The sequence below is a fragment of the Dermacentor andersoni genome, chromosome 8 (assembly GCF_023375885.2).
Source record: "Dermacentor andersoni chromosome 8, qqDerAnde1_hic_scaffold, whole genome shotgun sequence".
Lineage (NCBI taxonomy): Eukaryota > Metazoa > Arthropoda > Arachnida > Ixodida > Ixodidae > Dermacentor > Dermacentor andersoni.
In genome coordinates, this window is record NC_092821.1 from 133,020,978 (window position 1) to 133,036,147 (window position 15,170).

General features: G+C 46.6%; 2 protein-coding genes across 2 annotated transcripts in view; one reads left to right on the top strand and one right to left on the bottom strand.

Moving 5' to 3' along the window:
- Positions 1–11,890, bottom strand: part of LOC126525711 (uncharacterized) — a 225,544-nt gene extending 213,654 nt beyond the window's left edge. Inside the window, exon 1 of the mRNA XM_055067805.1 lies at positions 11,809–11,890. The gene's annotated coding sequence lies outside the window, so the exon portion shown is untranslated. The remainder of the gene's footprint in view (positions 1–11,808) is intronic.
- The window catches only part of LOC126525715 (somatostatin receptor type 2-like), a 142,185-nt gene extending 127,871 nt beyond the window's left edge, over positions 1–14,314 (top strand). Inside the window, exon 3 of the mRNA XM_050173632.2 lies at positions 882–14,314. Coding sequence (XP_050029589.1) covers positions 882–938 — 57 coding nt within the window. The 3' untranslated portion in view covers positions 939–14,314. The remainder of the gene's footprint in view (positions 1–881) is intronic.
- The last annotated feature ends 856 nt before the right edge of the window (positions 14,315–15,170 follow it).

Consider the following 15,170-nt stretch of genomic DNA (forward strand, 5'->3'; position numbering starts at 1 on the left):
TGATTTTATCGAAGGCTTTAGTCAAATGCCCGAATACTGATCCAGCACACATGCCGTTATCGATTGCCATCTTTAAATGTTGAGTTAGGGCGATGAGACCAAGTTCGGTTGAATAGCCCTTGCGGAAGGCGAATTGGAATGGTGAAATAATACTAAATTTAGATTGGTAATTATTTAGGCGCTTTTCTGCCACACGTTCAATAACTTTGCTGAGAAAGGGTAGAATGATTATCGGTCTTTAATCAGTAATCAAGGCACAGTCACCATTTTTAAATACTGGATTAATTCTACCTTGTTTTATTTCTTGTGGGAAAGTTCCAGTTTTAAACATTACGTTAATAATAATTGCGAGAACGTTTGAGATTACGTGTGCTATTAGCTTGATCTGATTTCAATGCATATTACCAAGACCCGCTTAATTTTTGTATAATATCTTCTATTTCCTGTGGTTTGGTTGGAATATCAGACGGACTTGCCGTTGTGTTTGAAGAGGCTGTAGTGAAGCCCGAACCTACGGCGAGGCCTTAATGGATGACGGCGCTGGGGACAGGATGTTGGTCTTGTGGACAAAGCACTCGACTCCGTCAGCATAAGCGTATTGCGGCTAAAAGCGTCCTCGCGCTTTCTCGTCTATATTGTCGACGTAACCTTCGGCAGCGCACATGCGTGACTTAGCTCCTTGCAACGTTGCTGAATGTGTTCACTCGAGTGCGGTTTGTGCGTACCTGCTCGATAGTTGCACAAGATGGTTGCATGGGAACCGTTGTGGCGTCTACCTAGCTGGCGCCTCGGTTCCTTTAATTTTTCGGGTGATATCGTCTTGCGAGATGCTGAGTCACCCCGGCCTTTGCTAATCTGTACCGAAACACTTTTGCTTCCAGGGTGAACAAGGAGCCGAGCACCTGCTACTGGGTCCGCTGGTCGACGTGCCCCACTAAGACGAGATCCCGACCCCATCCGTCCCCTTTCACTTGAAAGTCACGAATCGGCGCACCATCACGTGACTCGTGGCTGAGAAACGCGCCCACTCCTTCAAGAAGAGCGACACCTCAACTCCTACAACTCGACGTTGGCGTCACACACAAAACAAAAAACCAATCCTCGCCTCCAAGCTGCCGCGAGGCGACCATGTCGTGTCGACCCGAAACGATGGACCCTCGCCTCCTCTCTCGACCCGACACGCTGCTCAAACACAGACGGAGAGCTCAACGCGACCACGACAGCGACCAAGCAAAACTGAAACACGCCTGCGCAGTACACGGAGACCGCACTTGCGCGAAGAAATGGCGAACAACTGTCGCTTTGGAACTTTCTTTTTTGTGTGTGTGTTTGTACAGAACGGCGCCTTGGCTTCTTGAGTCGACACGCCGGTTAGGCCTATAGCTGTGTAGCGCCGCGGCAGACGACGGCGTTGAAGCGGCGTCCGAAAACCACGTGATCTGTGAAGTGACGACCCCACTCAGCGACCGGAGTGTCTTCGACGCGCCAAATTGGGCTCAGGGTTTCGTGAATCGTAAGACAGTGCTGCGTTGTTTTTTTTTCGTTTTTTTTTATCAGCATGCAACGCAGCGTGGTCCCCTTCCGAACAGTGGGTGCCGTGTCCCCGTGTACCTCAGGACGGGTCACGAGCAGACTACGGTGGACGGCCCACGGTGTACAAGCAAGAGGCAATCGCCTTCAACGCAGCTACACCCTTTTCTTTCTCGGATGTGTCTATATATGGCTCGAAGGCTAGTGTCTTTCAGCTTTGAGGCCGTGGTTAAGACGACGGGGCTGCGACCCACCGTCGCGCCCTGCAAGCTCACGAGCATCGCGCGTGCTACTGTAGACAGACCTGAGCGATATAGGCTTTCTTTACTTGTCTTGGAGAGCAGCGATGCGTATACCTGAGACAAAACTGCGCCAATCCACTTCTTCGACGACTTCCGCCGCGACGATCGCAATCTCGTAGCTTTCTTTTTCTTTCTGTTTCGCGATTCGCGAGGAAAGCAACGTTGGTCCACAGTATTACTTACACATGCCTCGGGCTTTCCTCTCTAGCAGAATGCCGCGTCGTTGTAGCGTTTGCCGCTTTTCTCTTTTTTTTTTTTACGCCTGTTCACTTTCCACGACGACAAAACTTGCAGATTCTCTGTACATAGTTGACACCGTTTTTACTCGCACTACGCGTTGTTCTTTTGTACATAACCCTGTACTGGCTTTCTCTCTTTTCTTTCTTTTTCTTTTTTTGGTCTCGTAACTCTCCTTCGCGGTACGAGCGCTGTCCTTACCTGAACCACGGCCTTTTTTTTTTTTTTTTATCCAGCGGCCGTGACTGGACGATCGCGCGTGATGTCTGTTCTACGCGGAAACGGAAGGTCCTTCAGAGTTCTCCGCCACCCCACCACCCCACCACCCCACCACCCCACGACGCGATATACAGCCGTTTGTCCGTGGCGTTCCGTTTCGTATTTTTCTCTTTTTTCTTTCCGGTGAGATGTGCGTCACAGTGCATGTGTTTGTGTGTCCCGAAATGTGTTGTCGACTCCTGAGAAATCTCTTAATCACGGTCTCAAAGTCTCGCCGACAAGTCGTGAGGACGACGCTGGCAGTCGTACGTATACGCTGAAGGAACTGAGGCGTCGTCACAGCAGTCGGGTCGCCATTGTTGCGGCCATTTTGGTGCCACTTGCTTTTCTCTTTCTCTCTCTCTATCTATCTATATCTCTCGCTCTCGCTTTTGAACCAAAGACCAATCTGCGCGGTTCACGCGTTGGTACGCCGTAGAAGGCGCTTCGTAACAAAAAACACGTGATAGTGGGTGTGGCTATTCCTTCTAGAATTGTGATCGTGTGTGAACAGTTTTCGCCATTGGGGCACCTGAGAGTTGTTATCGCTCTTTTTTTTTTTTGCTTCTCCTTCTTCTTTGTATGTGTGTGTGTGTGTGAGTCCTTTTCAGTCTCTGCACCAAGCCACTGCGACAGGTTGATTCGTCGTATTCGTGCGGAAAGTGTCGCAACCGCATTGTTCCGCTTATTTCGTTGCTCGGAGTTTCTCTCTCTCTCTCTCTTCTTTTTTTTTACGTCTGATTGCGAGTGTGACTGCCCGTTACGTGCCCGTTAAATGTGCGACCGTGTCCTCTCGTTGAAAACGTGTGTGTCGCCTGTAGAACGACATGCACGTTGGGGATTGGCCCCTCGGCACATTTGCGCCCAAGAGCGGGGCAGGCGTTCGAGTGTGTTGACGTTGCCCGTGTTTTTTTTTTTTTTTACTTTCCTTGTTGTCAGTCGAACGGGTACGTACGCAAACACACACACAGACACACACGTACAAACACACACACACACACACACACACACACACATACACATATGTATATCACGGTTTCAAAGCCTCGTCGACAAATCGGGAGGACGACGCTGGAAGTCGCACGGGCCAACGGCTTAAAAAGAACTGAGGCGTTGTCACAGCAGCCAGGTCGCCATTGTCGCGGCCATCTTACACTCAACACTGAACGTTTCATGTTCTACCTCCCATTCAGTGATGTGGGAAGAAAAGAAACAGCTGTTTTTCCTTCCCCCTACTTCTTCTTCTAGCGCTGCTACTGTACCACAATTGTCTTCGGCGATTCTAGCGAACGCCAGAACGCCCCGTCAAGACGCCGTGAATGAGCTAGCCGAGCGAGCGTGTCTGTGTGTGTGTGCGGCACGCGCGGTGCGTCCCCGGCGTCACGTGGTGCGTCCCTAGTGTCACGTGGTGCGTCCCTAGTGTCACGTGGTGCGTCCCTAGTGTCACGTGGTGCTTCGAGAGAGAGCGTGTCTCGCGCGTCTTGTTCCTCGCGTACCGTGCGCCCTTGCAAGAAAAAAAGAAAGTGGCATCTTTTACTTTTAAAAAAAGAGTAGATTAAATGAAACAGAAACTCAACAGAAAGACAACTGATTTTCTTTTATGCTAACTTCTGTCAGGGCGTGCAAGTGTCACCGTATTTCTCCCATACCTAATGGTTTCGATGCTAGCAATTGTATTATTTCATCAGTACTCTGGCACAATTACTGTACCCGCTGGCACACACTGATAGTCGCAGGAGCTGCGGTTTTAGAAATGAAGGTGTTGCACCTCTACAGTGGAGAAGACAGGTGCAATTCGTTGTCAGGCTGTAGAACGGAGAGTCGTTTCACGTTTCGCAGGCCGCGCTTGAGCTAAAGCTCGTGTCAACGACAATGAATTTACACAGTCCGTAGACTTTTCCATCGACTTCGAGGAAGGTTTACTTCACCATCTTATAACACTCGTTCTTTTGGTGACACAAAATATTCAGGGTGTCGCGAAAGTCATTAGCAAGCTCATCTTATATTGCGCCGCTGTGAATACGAAGCGACAGAGCATCACGTCGTCGGCACCCGACGAGTCGATGACACTGATTATTATTATTATTATTATTATTATTATTATTATTATTATTATTATTATTATTATTATTATTATTATTTTGTGCAGTAGTCGTTATGCCGAGGACACTCGTTCGGCGTTGATGCCGATGGCGACCAGACCACGGAAAGAACGTAAAACGGAGATCGTCGCAAAGTTTGAGTGCAATCACAGTCCCGTGCGCGACTTGTGTTTCGTTGTAAGTCCATTACAAAATGGAGCCCGAACCTGGTCAATCAACATGTCCGCGACACAAAGTTAGCATTTTCTTTAACGCCACTATCATCGTACCAACAAACAGGTTACGCGTATTGTGATAGTGCGAAGGAGGCCACAGATCTTGTAGACATGCCCGTCGAGTTAGAGACCACAGTTAATATAGCACTTTCTTCACGCTGAGCTCTCTCACGGTGTCATAGTCTACGACACGCTGCGAGACTTATAACTGTTACTCAGGGCACGAGCTACGATTAGCGTTAAACGTGCCCCAGGAGTGTGCGAGTCTCTTTGCGCGAGCCGTAAGAAATTGACGGACAGGGTATAATCACGTATACCGTGGCATCCGAGATTATGGACGCCCTGTCCTGTCCGATCTCGGATGCCGTGCTTGTTTACACTGAAGGCGAGCGAGCCTCGCCTTATGCATATTATACCTGCATACTTTACAATCGCACTTTTATCCCTACGTAGGCGCTCGTCCATGGTGCTTGGCTAAACAGGGTTTCGCGCCTCCTGTAGGTATCGCTCTTTCAGACAAAGTCTGCACCTCGTTAAAACAGTCACGCCTTGCGACGTACAACTCGTTATAACGCATGATACCCAAGAGCGTCTTCATCATCATTCTACCGATAGCTTGATTACGGCGCGCTACACACTGAACAGGTGCTTTAACTTTACTATTAGCTTTCCTCACATATATGTAATGGTGTTCCGCTAAATCTTATCGTATCGGATAACCTCATTTGCATGGCAGTAATTCGGGCGTGTTGCACGTGATAACTCGATAACATTAACACACGCTCGTGTCTCCCTTTGGGGACCCCTCGCCGTTGATTTACGAAGCACAAACTGAGGTGATGAAGCTATCACCTATTCAAACTGAGGTGATAAAGAGATTATATTGTAGAGCGAGTCTACAAGTGTTAAGCCAATTCGCAGTCAGTTCGACGAGGCTCGAAAAGCGAAATTTACGTGTTAAACGGTATGGGTCCGCACGTCTAGTCCAGCAGGTGAAGTCGACTTGGAGTCTAGCTGACAAGACCCGTAAAGCAAAAGAAAAACTCCAGCTAAACGGGTCGAATTCACACAGGCAGTCCAATATGTCAGCTCTGTCCTGCAAATGCTCGAAAAAAAAAAAACTCAACTCGCAAACGTTGCAATCCACAGAGGGAGTCGAAGAGGTTAAATCCGAGTCGAAGCCGACTCGGAGTCAAGTCGCATCGAAGTCAATGCGACATGGCCAGGCTTCAGTTCAAGCCGATAACAGCGCATCTCGACAAAAATCTCCCAGAGTTCGGCAACGCACGGCGTGTCCCACAGCAGTTATTTTGCCAATCACCAGAAAGTAGTTCCGAGTTCCTACGGAATTACTGCCTCGTACGTTCCACAAGACTGCGAGCTACTGTTGTGTAGATGTATGGACTCTCGCTTAAGACAAGCCCCTCCTCCTCAAGGTGCTATAAATGTGTCATCCGATGCCGGCTCTCTCTCGAAGCACCACGTCCTGCTTATCTCTATTTTTTTTCTGTGTTGTGCCTGATAGTGCGGTGCATTAACTACACCGCAACGTCGTGTCCTGGTCATGACTGCGCAAGGCGACTGTACCGAATCGCACATCAAGGAACTTTCAGAAAAACAACAACAACAACAGATGAGTCATGAGGTGCCAAAGGCGTGTACATTTAATCGAGGTATTAATAGGAAGCGTTAGCTCGGGGCCCTACTCCCATTTTTTCTCGATTCGCTTGCACGTGAAACGCAGGAATGCTCTCGACAGACAGCTAACGAACCGATTTCAATGAAATTTACTTCATTTAGGAGCTAAAGCTGAATTATCAGGACGATCTATAGCAAGTGGAACTTTGATTTAGAGACGGATATAAAGCGTGTGGATAATTTGTGAAAACGACTTGCCCAAAACTCGCGCAAACGAAGTTACGGTTCCAAGTTACGACTCGTATATGTGGACGAAAAACATTTGTCGGCTTCTGACGTAACAGTGAATGTGGTTTACGGAACTGGGATACTTGTTTTCGTAGCGGAGTGCTGGAAATAGATATTAGAAGCCGGAATGTCTTCCTTTTCTATGTTCAAAATTTGTTTCAGTATTATTCTAAATACGACGTCTACTTTCATAGGTTACTATTACGAATTTTTCTTTTTTTTTTTCATTTTAGTACAATAAATTTCACTCGAATCTCTTCAGCGGTTCCCTAATCAATATTTCTGCTTTTGCCATGTCCTTTAACGGTCAAATGGGACTTGGGGTTGAGCTAAATAAGAGACTAGGTTTATGACGCGTATGTTTATCTCTTGACTATTATTGAAGTAATAAATATGACAAATTATATGTTACAATAGTTATCAACCTCGAGGCCAAGTGACCATGTTGATTTCATGGCCGCTTATTGATGCCACAAAACAAAAACTGCGGCATTTTGCCCAAATTTTCACCAATAGGGTGTCGATATGTCGCACACAAATACACAGAAGTTATATCCAGGCCATACTATATACCTCATTCCGAAAGAAATATTTCGATTGATTGTCTGTAAGTGCACTCGTGTTGCTTCGGACAAAATAATCGTCCAATAACGCATGTGAAAAATCTCATAATGCACCATTCGAATGAATTTTACGCTGATTTTCAAAAAAATAAACTAGGAACAACATCGCGAGCATCTCGAAACGCTGCAGCAGAAGAAGAAGCTGAACTGCTCACGAATCACTGTTCGCTGTTTAATGCGCCTCCCTCACTCCCTGTCCCCCCTTGAACAACTGGCTACTTAAACGACAAAGTTTATCCCAACAGGCCAGGTTTAAGATCAGTTCCCGTGTTGGTCAGAATCCCTCGGCGATCAACCGAAACTGACCATACCTAAAATTGCGTTCTATAAGGTTTGCAGTTACTGCCATCAATTTATACTCGCATAAATTTAAAAATCTTATTCTCGCTCGCTTAACTGCGGAAACGCTTGCTCATGTGGGGAAGAAAATGGAGGGTCCCGTCCCGAATACGCGCACTTCAAGAAAAAAGGGAGTCCTGAGAACTCCTTTCGTGGGTTCATCTGTACGTCTCACATTTAACACTATTTCCAAAACTTTGCACACTTCGCTGTTGAGCACAGTCATTCCACTGATGCGAGTTCATCGTGTTTGGCTCAGACCGAGTAAAGAGACTCCCTAAGAGAGTTTAGAACTACGGAAAAAAGAGTTAACGTTACACACTAAGAAGGAGTCACACTCACTTCATTTCTACTATCTTCCACTAAGCATGAAAATAAGCGGGATAATAGCAATGGGAGAATAACATACCCGCCTTCTGTTCCTGTATCAGCGTGATCTTCACATGAGTATCTTACGCCGAAGTCCAGTGGCCACGAACTTAGCGCGTACCAAGTCATCTTGTCGTATTTACCAACATAAAAAAAGGTGTTGTTTTTCTTTCTTTCTTTTTTTTTCTTATATAGGCGGCATCCTCATGACTCGTCTGACTACGATGGCTTAGCTCCCAGAATATTTTTGCCGCGTAGTATGCCCGGAAAGTGTGTCGTGACAACAGTGAGAGAAGTGTCGATGTCACATGTGTGTGTTTTTTGTATGAACAGAGCTAAGAAATCGGCTTGGCTCGACTTTCAGCCATCCGGTGTGCGTGACCGAAGCGCTTCGTCTGTTGCTGTTACGCGCACGAAGGTGGGACAAATAGCCATTGCGCACTTCCTCCGAGATCATCGACGGGCTCTCTGGAGATCTCGGAGCCTACGTTTTTGAGAGAAGTAATATAACGGAAATTAGCAAACGGGAGGGGGAAAGAATAAAATGGAAAGGTACCAACGGCCCGACAGTAGCGTAAAGCTGTAAAGGAAACATTGCAGAGAAGAGATTGCAGTTGAAGCTCAATTATTCCTGCTCCTGTAATGGAACCCATCACCATTGCCTTACCGAGGTACTCGCCGTGCTAACCAACCTAACCCCGATGCTAGCGGACAACCGTGCAAACATGAGTTAATCGACAGCACTTTCTTTGTGCTTCGGCAACCCGCATTAGTTTTATTTGCAGCTTCTTGTGTTGTTTTCTTTTTTTTCCTTTTTTCCTCCTTCGTGACCACCGTTGGTGCACCTTTACTCCGCTTCAGACATGAGGTGCAAGGCTGTGGACGCTGTGCAAGAAGTTCGGTAGCAAAAATGTATCACTCCGCGCGTTCTCTCAGTGCTTCGCTTTGAGCCAGGGAGGTATTCTGCTGACGCGAGCATGCATGTGAGGTTGCCGTGACGGGCTGCAAATAAAAAAGCCCAGAAGGAAAACGAGGAAAAGCCAATTGATCTGAAACAACACTATAGCAGCCGTAAACCACAGTTTGTTTGTAATGTTTAAAACTTTCTTTTTTCATTCGATAACGAGCCTATGCACGAACAGTTTAGCACAGCTGCGTTCAAAAAGCGTCGAACTATTTTTAAGTGCGAACGCGGGCACTGCAAAAAAGCCTCCCTAGCCTCCACAACTTCGCAACTGATGTCTGAAACGGAGTAATATAGCTTTCTTTATTTCGCAACAACCGTTACAGTGTATGCGTACAACATTTAGCGTCCCTGAATATCAAAGACACTCTAACCAAGGAGGCTTTAAAGTCAAACCTGAGAGAGACACGTTCAAAAGTCAGTGAGATCCCTTGATGAGCAATGAGTATTCCCAGGTACAGCGCTTAGATAAATATGAGGTTTAAATTATACACAGCGTGTGGAACACATTTCTACAATTTAATTTTCGCGCCTGGAAGAGCTACCGATGTGCAGCTAATAATTGCTGGTCAGGTTAGGTGAAAATATCCGCAGGCTATTCTTCGATACGTACAAGTATACCAAGCATGCATTCATTCTTCAGAGCTGTCCAAGCAAATAGCTAAATTTTGACACGGAACTAATAGCTGTTCCACTGTGACTGATGTTATCCGGCGTCTAGCTTACGTAGCAGTCGGGTGCTTTTGCTTCTGTTTGTGTTGATTATCGGCGAGGGTCGTTTCCAAAAAAAAAAAACATATTATTGACAAACGAAAGGAGAGGCGTTGATGAATTATCGTCTGGATTGCACTTTCTTGTGCGTAATAGTAGCAGACGACGCAGTATGAGAAGGAAAGACTGTGAAATGTGTATCACCTGTCATTTATGTCACAAAGCAGAGCGAAAAGAGTTTGTGCCGTGCAAGTCGCAGCACCTGCACTCGTTGGTCAATTGTCAGCGTATATATAGATGGGAATGTTGTCGCGGGAGTTGGAAATGTTGCAGTGTGATGTGTTTTTTTTTTTTTTTTACGGACATCGTTTCGTTGTAACCACCGTCTGATAACTACGTTGTTCGCGAAACATTTTCGGCTCAAACTCACGCTTCTGCATTTGCAGACGGCGAAAGATTGGATTGCTGTTTGTCGTAAAATCCTCAGTGGGAGGGAGCCAGTAAGTGCGGTTTACGAAAGCTAAAACGCTTCCATTTGGATAAAGCAACTCCGAATATAGCCTGCGAGATTCAGGCAGTGCGTAACGGCGTACGCGGTCTCGAAGGCCATGTCCGGCAAATATGGGAGGAAACATTCTCAAATGGGATGAACACTCACAAACCACTTCGCCGGCCCTTTAAAGTGATTTTGGGATAACCCGGATCCATCGCCGTTAAGCAGTGACCGTTGAACCTTAGAACCAAGCGGAGTTGTGACGAAGAAAGTTACACAAACGAAAAGTCTATAGTTCGTGTTCGGACTGACCAGTTTTGTCATCGTGTATGAATTCCAAATGTTGCTCGCGGTTATGTTTGTGTGGTGAACATTTAGCGTAGCTTTTGTTTTGATCTGAGCGCTGTTGAGCCATGGTCTGAACGACAAAAAGAGAGATGTTTATCAAAATTGTTCAGATCAGTGGTTCACAAATAGCTCAACATAATTTTCGCGCGCTCTGGTGGGCGTAGTTGCGTAAGTGCGTGCAGAGAAGAAAAAAAATATATCTCGCCATACAAGCGTTTCACCCTCGAATCAGCGTACAAAATAGTAGCTGGTTGTGTCGAAGATCTCACCAGGGCTCTTTAATTATGCCTCTGCTTAACCAGGTGCCGCGGTTAAAAACTGCAGTAAACACTGGCCCAACAATCAGGAGCTAACGAAGTTTAGCGTTCCTTGTTGGCTGTAAAACGAAAAAAGCGCTTTCTTCATTTTGCACTACTTCTATGCGTGACTTTTTTTTTTTCAATGGAGTAACATTGCTGAAAAGAGTACTTTTCAAACCGGAGTTTCGCAATCGGTGTTATCAAAGAGCTCTGGATCTGACGGGCTGATGTTCGCGACCCAATCCTTCGACACGAGCCAAGCCAAGGCGACAGGCAAGCCAAGGAGGACCACGTTGCAGACGACAATTCGCAACGGCCGTCTGCTCAAAGCCTGGAAACTGTCGACTCAGCTAAGACACTTCGTGCTTTCTCTCTCTGGAGTTCTCGAGCCGCGCTCAAACTGCAGACTTGCGCGCACATGTCTGGCGGTGAAGTGGCTTCTGCGCACATCCTGCGACGCCCTCGAAGTCGTTAACTGAGTCGGCAGTTTCGAAGCTTCCGGAAACGGCCTTTCAGGGCCCGCCATTGGTGCTGCCTCATTTTTTTGTGGGGGTTGTGTGTACGTGCGTGCGTGCGTGCTTGCATGTGTGTGTGCGCGCGCGTGTTAGTGCGTGCGTGCATGTGTCTGTGTTTGAAACGGGAAAGGGCTCCATGTGTGGGTGGGCTTCCCCGTTGCATTTAATTATTCTATTTGTATACTTACAATCCGCGCTCTTTGTTAGACACGCAGGCAAGAAAGTGGGAGGCTCAAAGCGCTGCTCCAACGAGGGCCGTCTGCTTCCGCGCTTTTATTTGTTCATCTATTTGCGGAACTTTCGCTATGCTCTCCATTAACAAGTACGCTCACCAGACGATCGCCTGAGTCGTCTGCTGTGAGTCCTAAGTCGTCTCCTGCAAGCCCTAAGCCGTCTGCTGTGATTTCTAAGTCGTCTGTCAATAAGTACTATCGGCCATTTTCTTATATTCCGAGGTCGTCTGTTGGCAGTCTTTTTTTACCCTTTTCGTCTCACTTTTTGCTTTTGCATGATATCCAGAGCACACGTACTCTTGGTGACGGGCATATTGTACAGGTAACGGTTCGAACAATCTTACCCTGGAGCAGTTTCTCATTGCATTGTATCAGGTTTCAAACGTTGGGTACAAACAGAAGTTTGCTTCTCGACGTTTGCGTCACCTAAGAAAAAATAAAATATACAGTAGTTATAGGAATTTTAGGGAAAAAAGAAGTCAAAATACCACTCTATAGCTGGCTCTTTGTATTAGTAATCGCACAATTTTCCTTAGACGCGAACAAAGTGAACATGTATAGAGCAGGATGGAAATGCTTATTACGACAACCATAGGTCACGTTAAATTTTTTTGCACCGCATTTGCGTTGAACCTGTCTCGATAAAATAAGAAATCGCAACATGAACGGTTAGTGCGCTTTTCGTACGTGGAGTGTTTTCTGTAACGCCGCTGGTTCGTCGAGTATTTAAAGTAATGAAATGCGTCAAGTCTTTAACGTGGGCGTTGCAGTAAGGTCTTCAACTCTACTAGTACGAAATCCTGGTGCCTATCCGAGCACCACTTTCGCTAAAAGACCAGAAATCTTGCAGCCCCAAAAGCTTACATGCATATGTATAACAGCGCCAAAAAACACGGACAAGGGAGGACACAGGGCGAGCGCATCCAGCTAGCTCGCACCCAAACCCTTCTGAAACTTGCATCGTTATCTCTCCAGTACACATACGGAGCCTTATAAAGGAAGGTATCTGGGCGGCTCGCAAAAGAAAATATTATTTTTAGACTAAACACAAGATGTAGAGGAATAACGAAATGGTATCTTCAGTGTTTTGTTGCCTGATAGTAAATGCGAATGCTATCTCCGTCTTGGACAAATTAAATTTTAATAGGGTCTAATGCTGGTGCAGTTGTCAAGCGCGAAACTAAGACCACGTAATTAATGACGTACAGGTAGCGTTACATAGATGATACGGCTAGCCAAAATCATTCCTCGCAAATGTCTTCGTTAACAGTGAGCAGATCATTGGTGATCTTTATAAAGAAAACTCAACATGCGTTGCGATAATAAGCACCGCGTGTAAGTTACAGAAAGAAGTGTAACATTGCGAAATTTTTACTCCTTTATATAGCGGTGTTTGGTTTATCTATGCTGGACATTTTCCTGTTTTTCTCGCAGAAAAAAAAAAGCACTGGTGCACAAAACTTGGGAATTTCGTTACAAGTCCCCGTCCGCCACCGATGTTGTTTTTCATTAAAGTCAATTTACGGCCACTCACAACAACTCCACATTTATCAGCGCTAAACTATTCGGCGGCACTTTCTGCCGATCCGATGTAGTGCACTAAAAGATATCAACCCTTGCGCTAACACAGGTGTTGGCATGAAACTTCTGATTCGCCTTTGTTATAAGAAGCAATATTAAAGCAGTAACTTCGATAGATGACATCAAGTGCCCTAATTTGCTACATGCGATTACTGCGTTGCCATTTATGGCAGTAAATTTCCGCTTCAATCGCGAAAGTCGCGGAATACGCCCTGCCGTCAAAACTGGCTCGAGGAAAACGCATTCGGTGACTAAGCGAGCTTCTGAATGCACTAGCGACGCGCCAGTTCCAAATTGTCACCGCAGTCTTCAGCCGCGGACGTCACAAAGGTCCGCTGACGTCACAAAAGTCCGCTGACGTCACAAAAGTCCGCTGACGTCATGCTGATCTCTGCAGAACTCCGTTGGGTGGAACTGAAGTTTATCAAGCGCTCTGCGGCATTCATTTAGTTAACGATCTGCGCAGTATCGTTTATCATATCGCTTCGCAGCATTCGCCCATTTTGTATGGGAATTCACGAAAACAGACACCGACGAATGCGCACATCTCGGCCTTAAAGTTTATCGCCGGTCAAGCCTAAACATGAGTGGGGACGCATGACAGTGAAGTGCACACTAAGTGATTGCCGGCTGTGATCTGATATCCATTTCGTCTGCTTCGTTAGCAGCCACGACCAGAATACTTCGCCACGTTCACGCCTGATCACAAAAATAGGAACTCGCAGGATGGCTCTTAGACGTGCAATTCGAGCGTCGTTCTGTTTTGCGAAAAAAATTTTGCACTACATATAATGTTTGAGTATGCATTCCCCGTGTACTAGCGGGACACTTCAAACCTTGATGTTAGTCAGGCCTGCTGCAACAACTTACGCCAAAACAATCACTGGCTTCGACACGCGGTCTCAACTCGGCGTTTTATACCACGATTACGGCTGTGCAATATGCCTGTTGCAGCATGCAGTACTCAAACAGAGCGTATAACTTTCGTACCAGACTCCTTTAATAAAGCTTTATTTAATAAAGCATTACATATTAAAGTATTAAGCAACTCTGTTTGTTATAAACCCGCGCAGCAGACGGCCCTCGGATAGCCTTGTCCCACTTAGCGAGCCTGCGTGACGGAACAGCCAGCTGGTACAAGCTCTACTTGAGAACTCTGTACATGAGCACACAAACCCATGTTATTATACAGCCCCTCGCTGCTTGCTCAGGGGACACGGTGCATTCGTTTCGATGTCGGTTAATAAAGATTACTGTCTGTCTTTCGCCGCCGAGTCTCTGTGTCGCCTTCGTTCACAACGACTACGACCTCCGTAAACATGGCGTCCATACCGCGCCCGCCTACGCTCCCCGCTCCCATCCCCAGCGACGACTTCCTCAGAGTGACGAAAACATATCTCGAAGGCCATGCTTTTGGCGCACTGCACGCGTAGGAGTCTACGTCATGGCCGCCTGGTTTTGAACGCCACACATTCGCAAACGGCTCTCGACTGAAAGCTCTTCCCCGAGTATTTATGATGATGGTGATGTTAAAACCTATTTCAAACGAATTGGCGCATGCCAACGATCTTGTTCTTTATTAATTTCTGTCGCACTGAAATATTGAAAAATTTTATGTTCTAGTATTCAGCGTAGAAAGTCCGCTTTTTATAACGTGTTGTCCGTTCGTTTGCGACACCGATCTCCCGTCCACCTTTTACTACCCTTCACGGCAGTTTCATTTATGTCTCTCCTGCTGTCCTCAAAGCCTAATGCATGGGTTAAGCCTACTGCTTCCACGTGTGCCCCATACAGTGGACCCGTTGCACCGCCACTCTACGGAAGAAGACATCGGTCTTGAATAACGCTCCTCGCTGAATGCTACGATGAGGAGTTGCTTGGGGAGGTGCACCTTCACTGCACTGCATTCGAGTATATAGACACTGAGATCGACTCGTTACAAAATTTTCTTTTCAGGAGAAGCCGTGCAGAGTTATTGAAGCGCAAAAAAACAACGTTACTTGCAACCGAGAGGGGGCCCTACTGTCCAACTTCTTGCTGTCCAATCTCTTTACAATGCTGATCGAGGGAACCACAGAACGGGTTCGGACCAAGCACGCGCTTACAGGGTAATGTCTATCATACT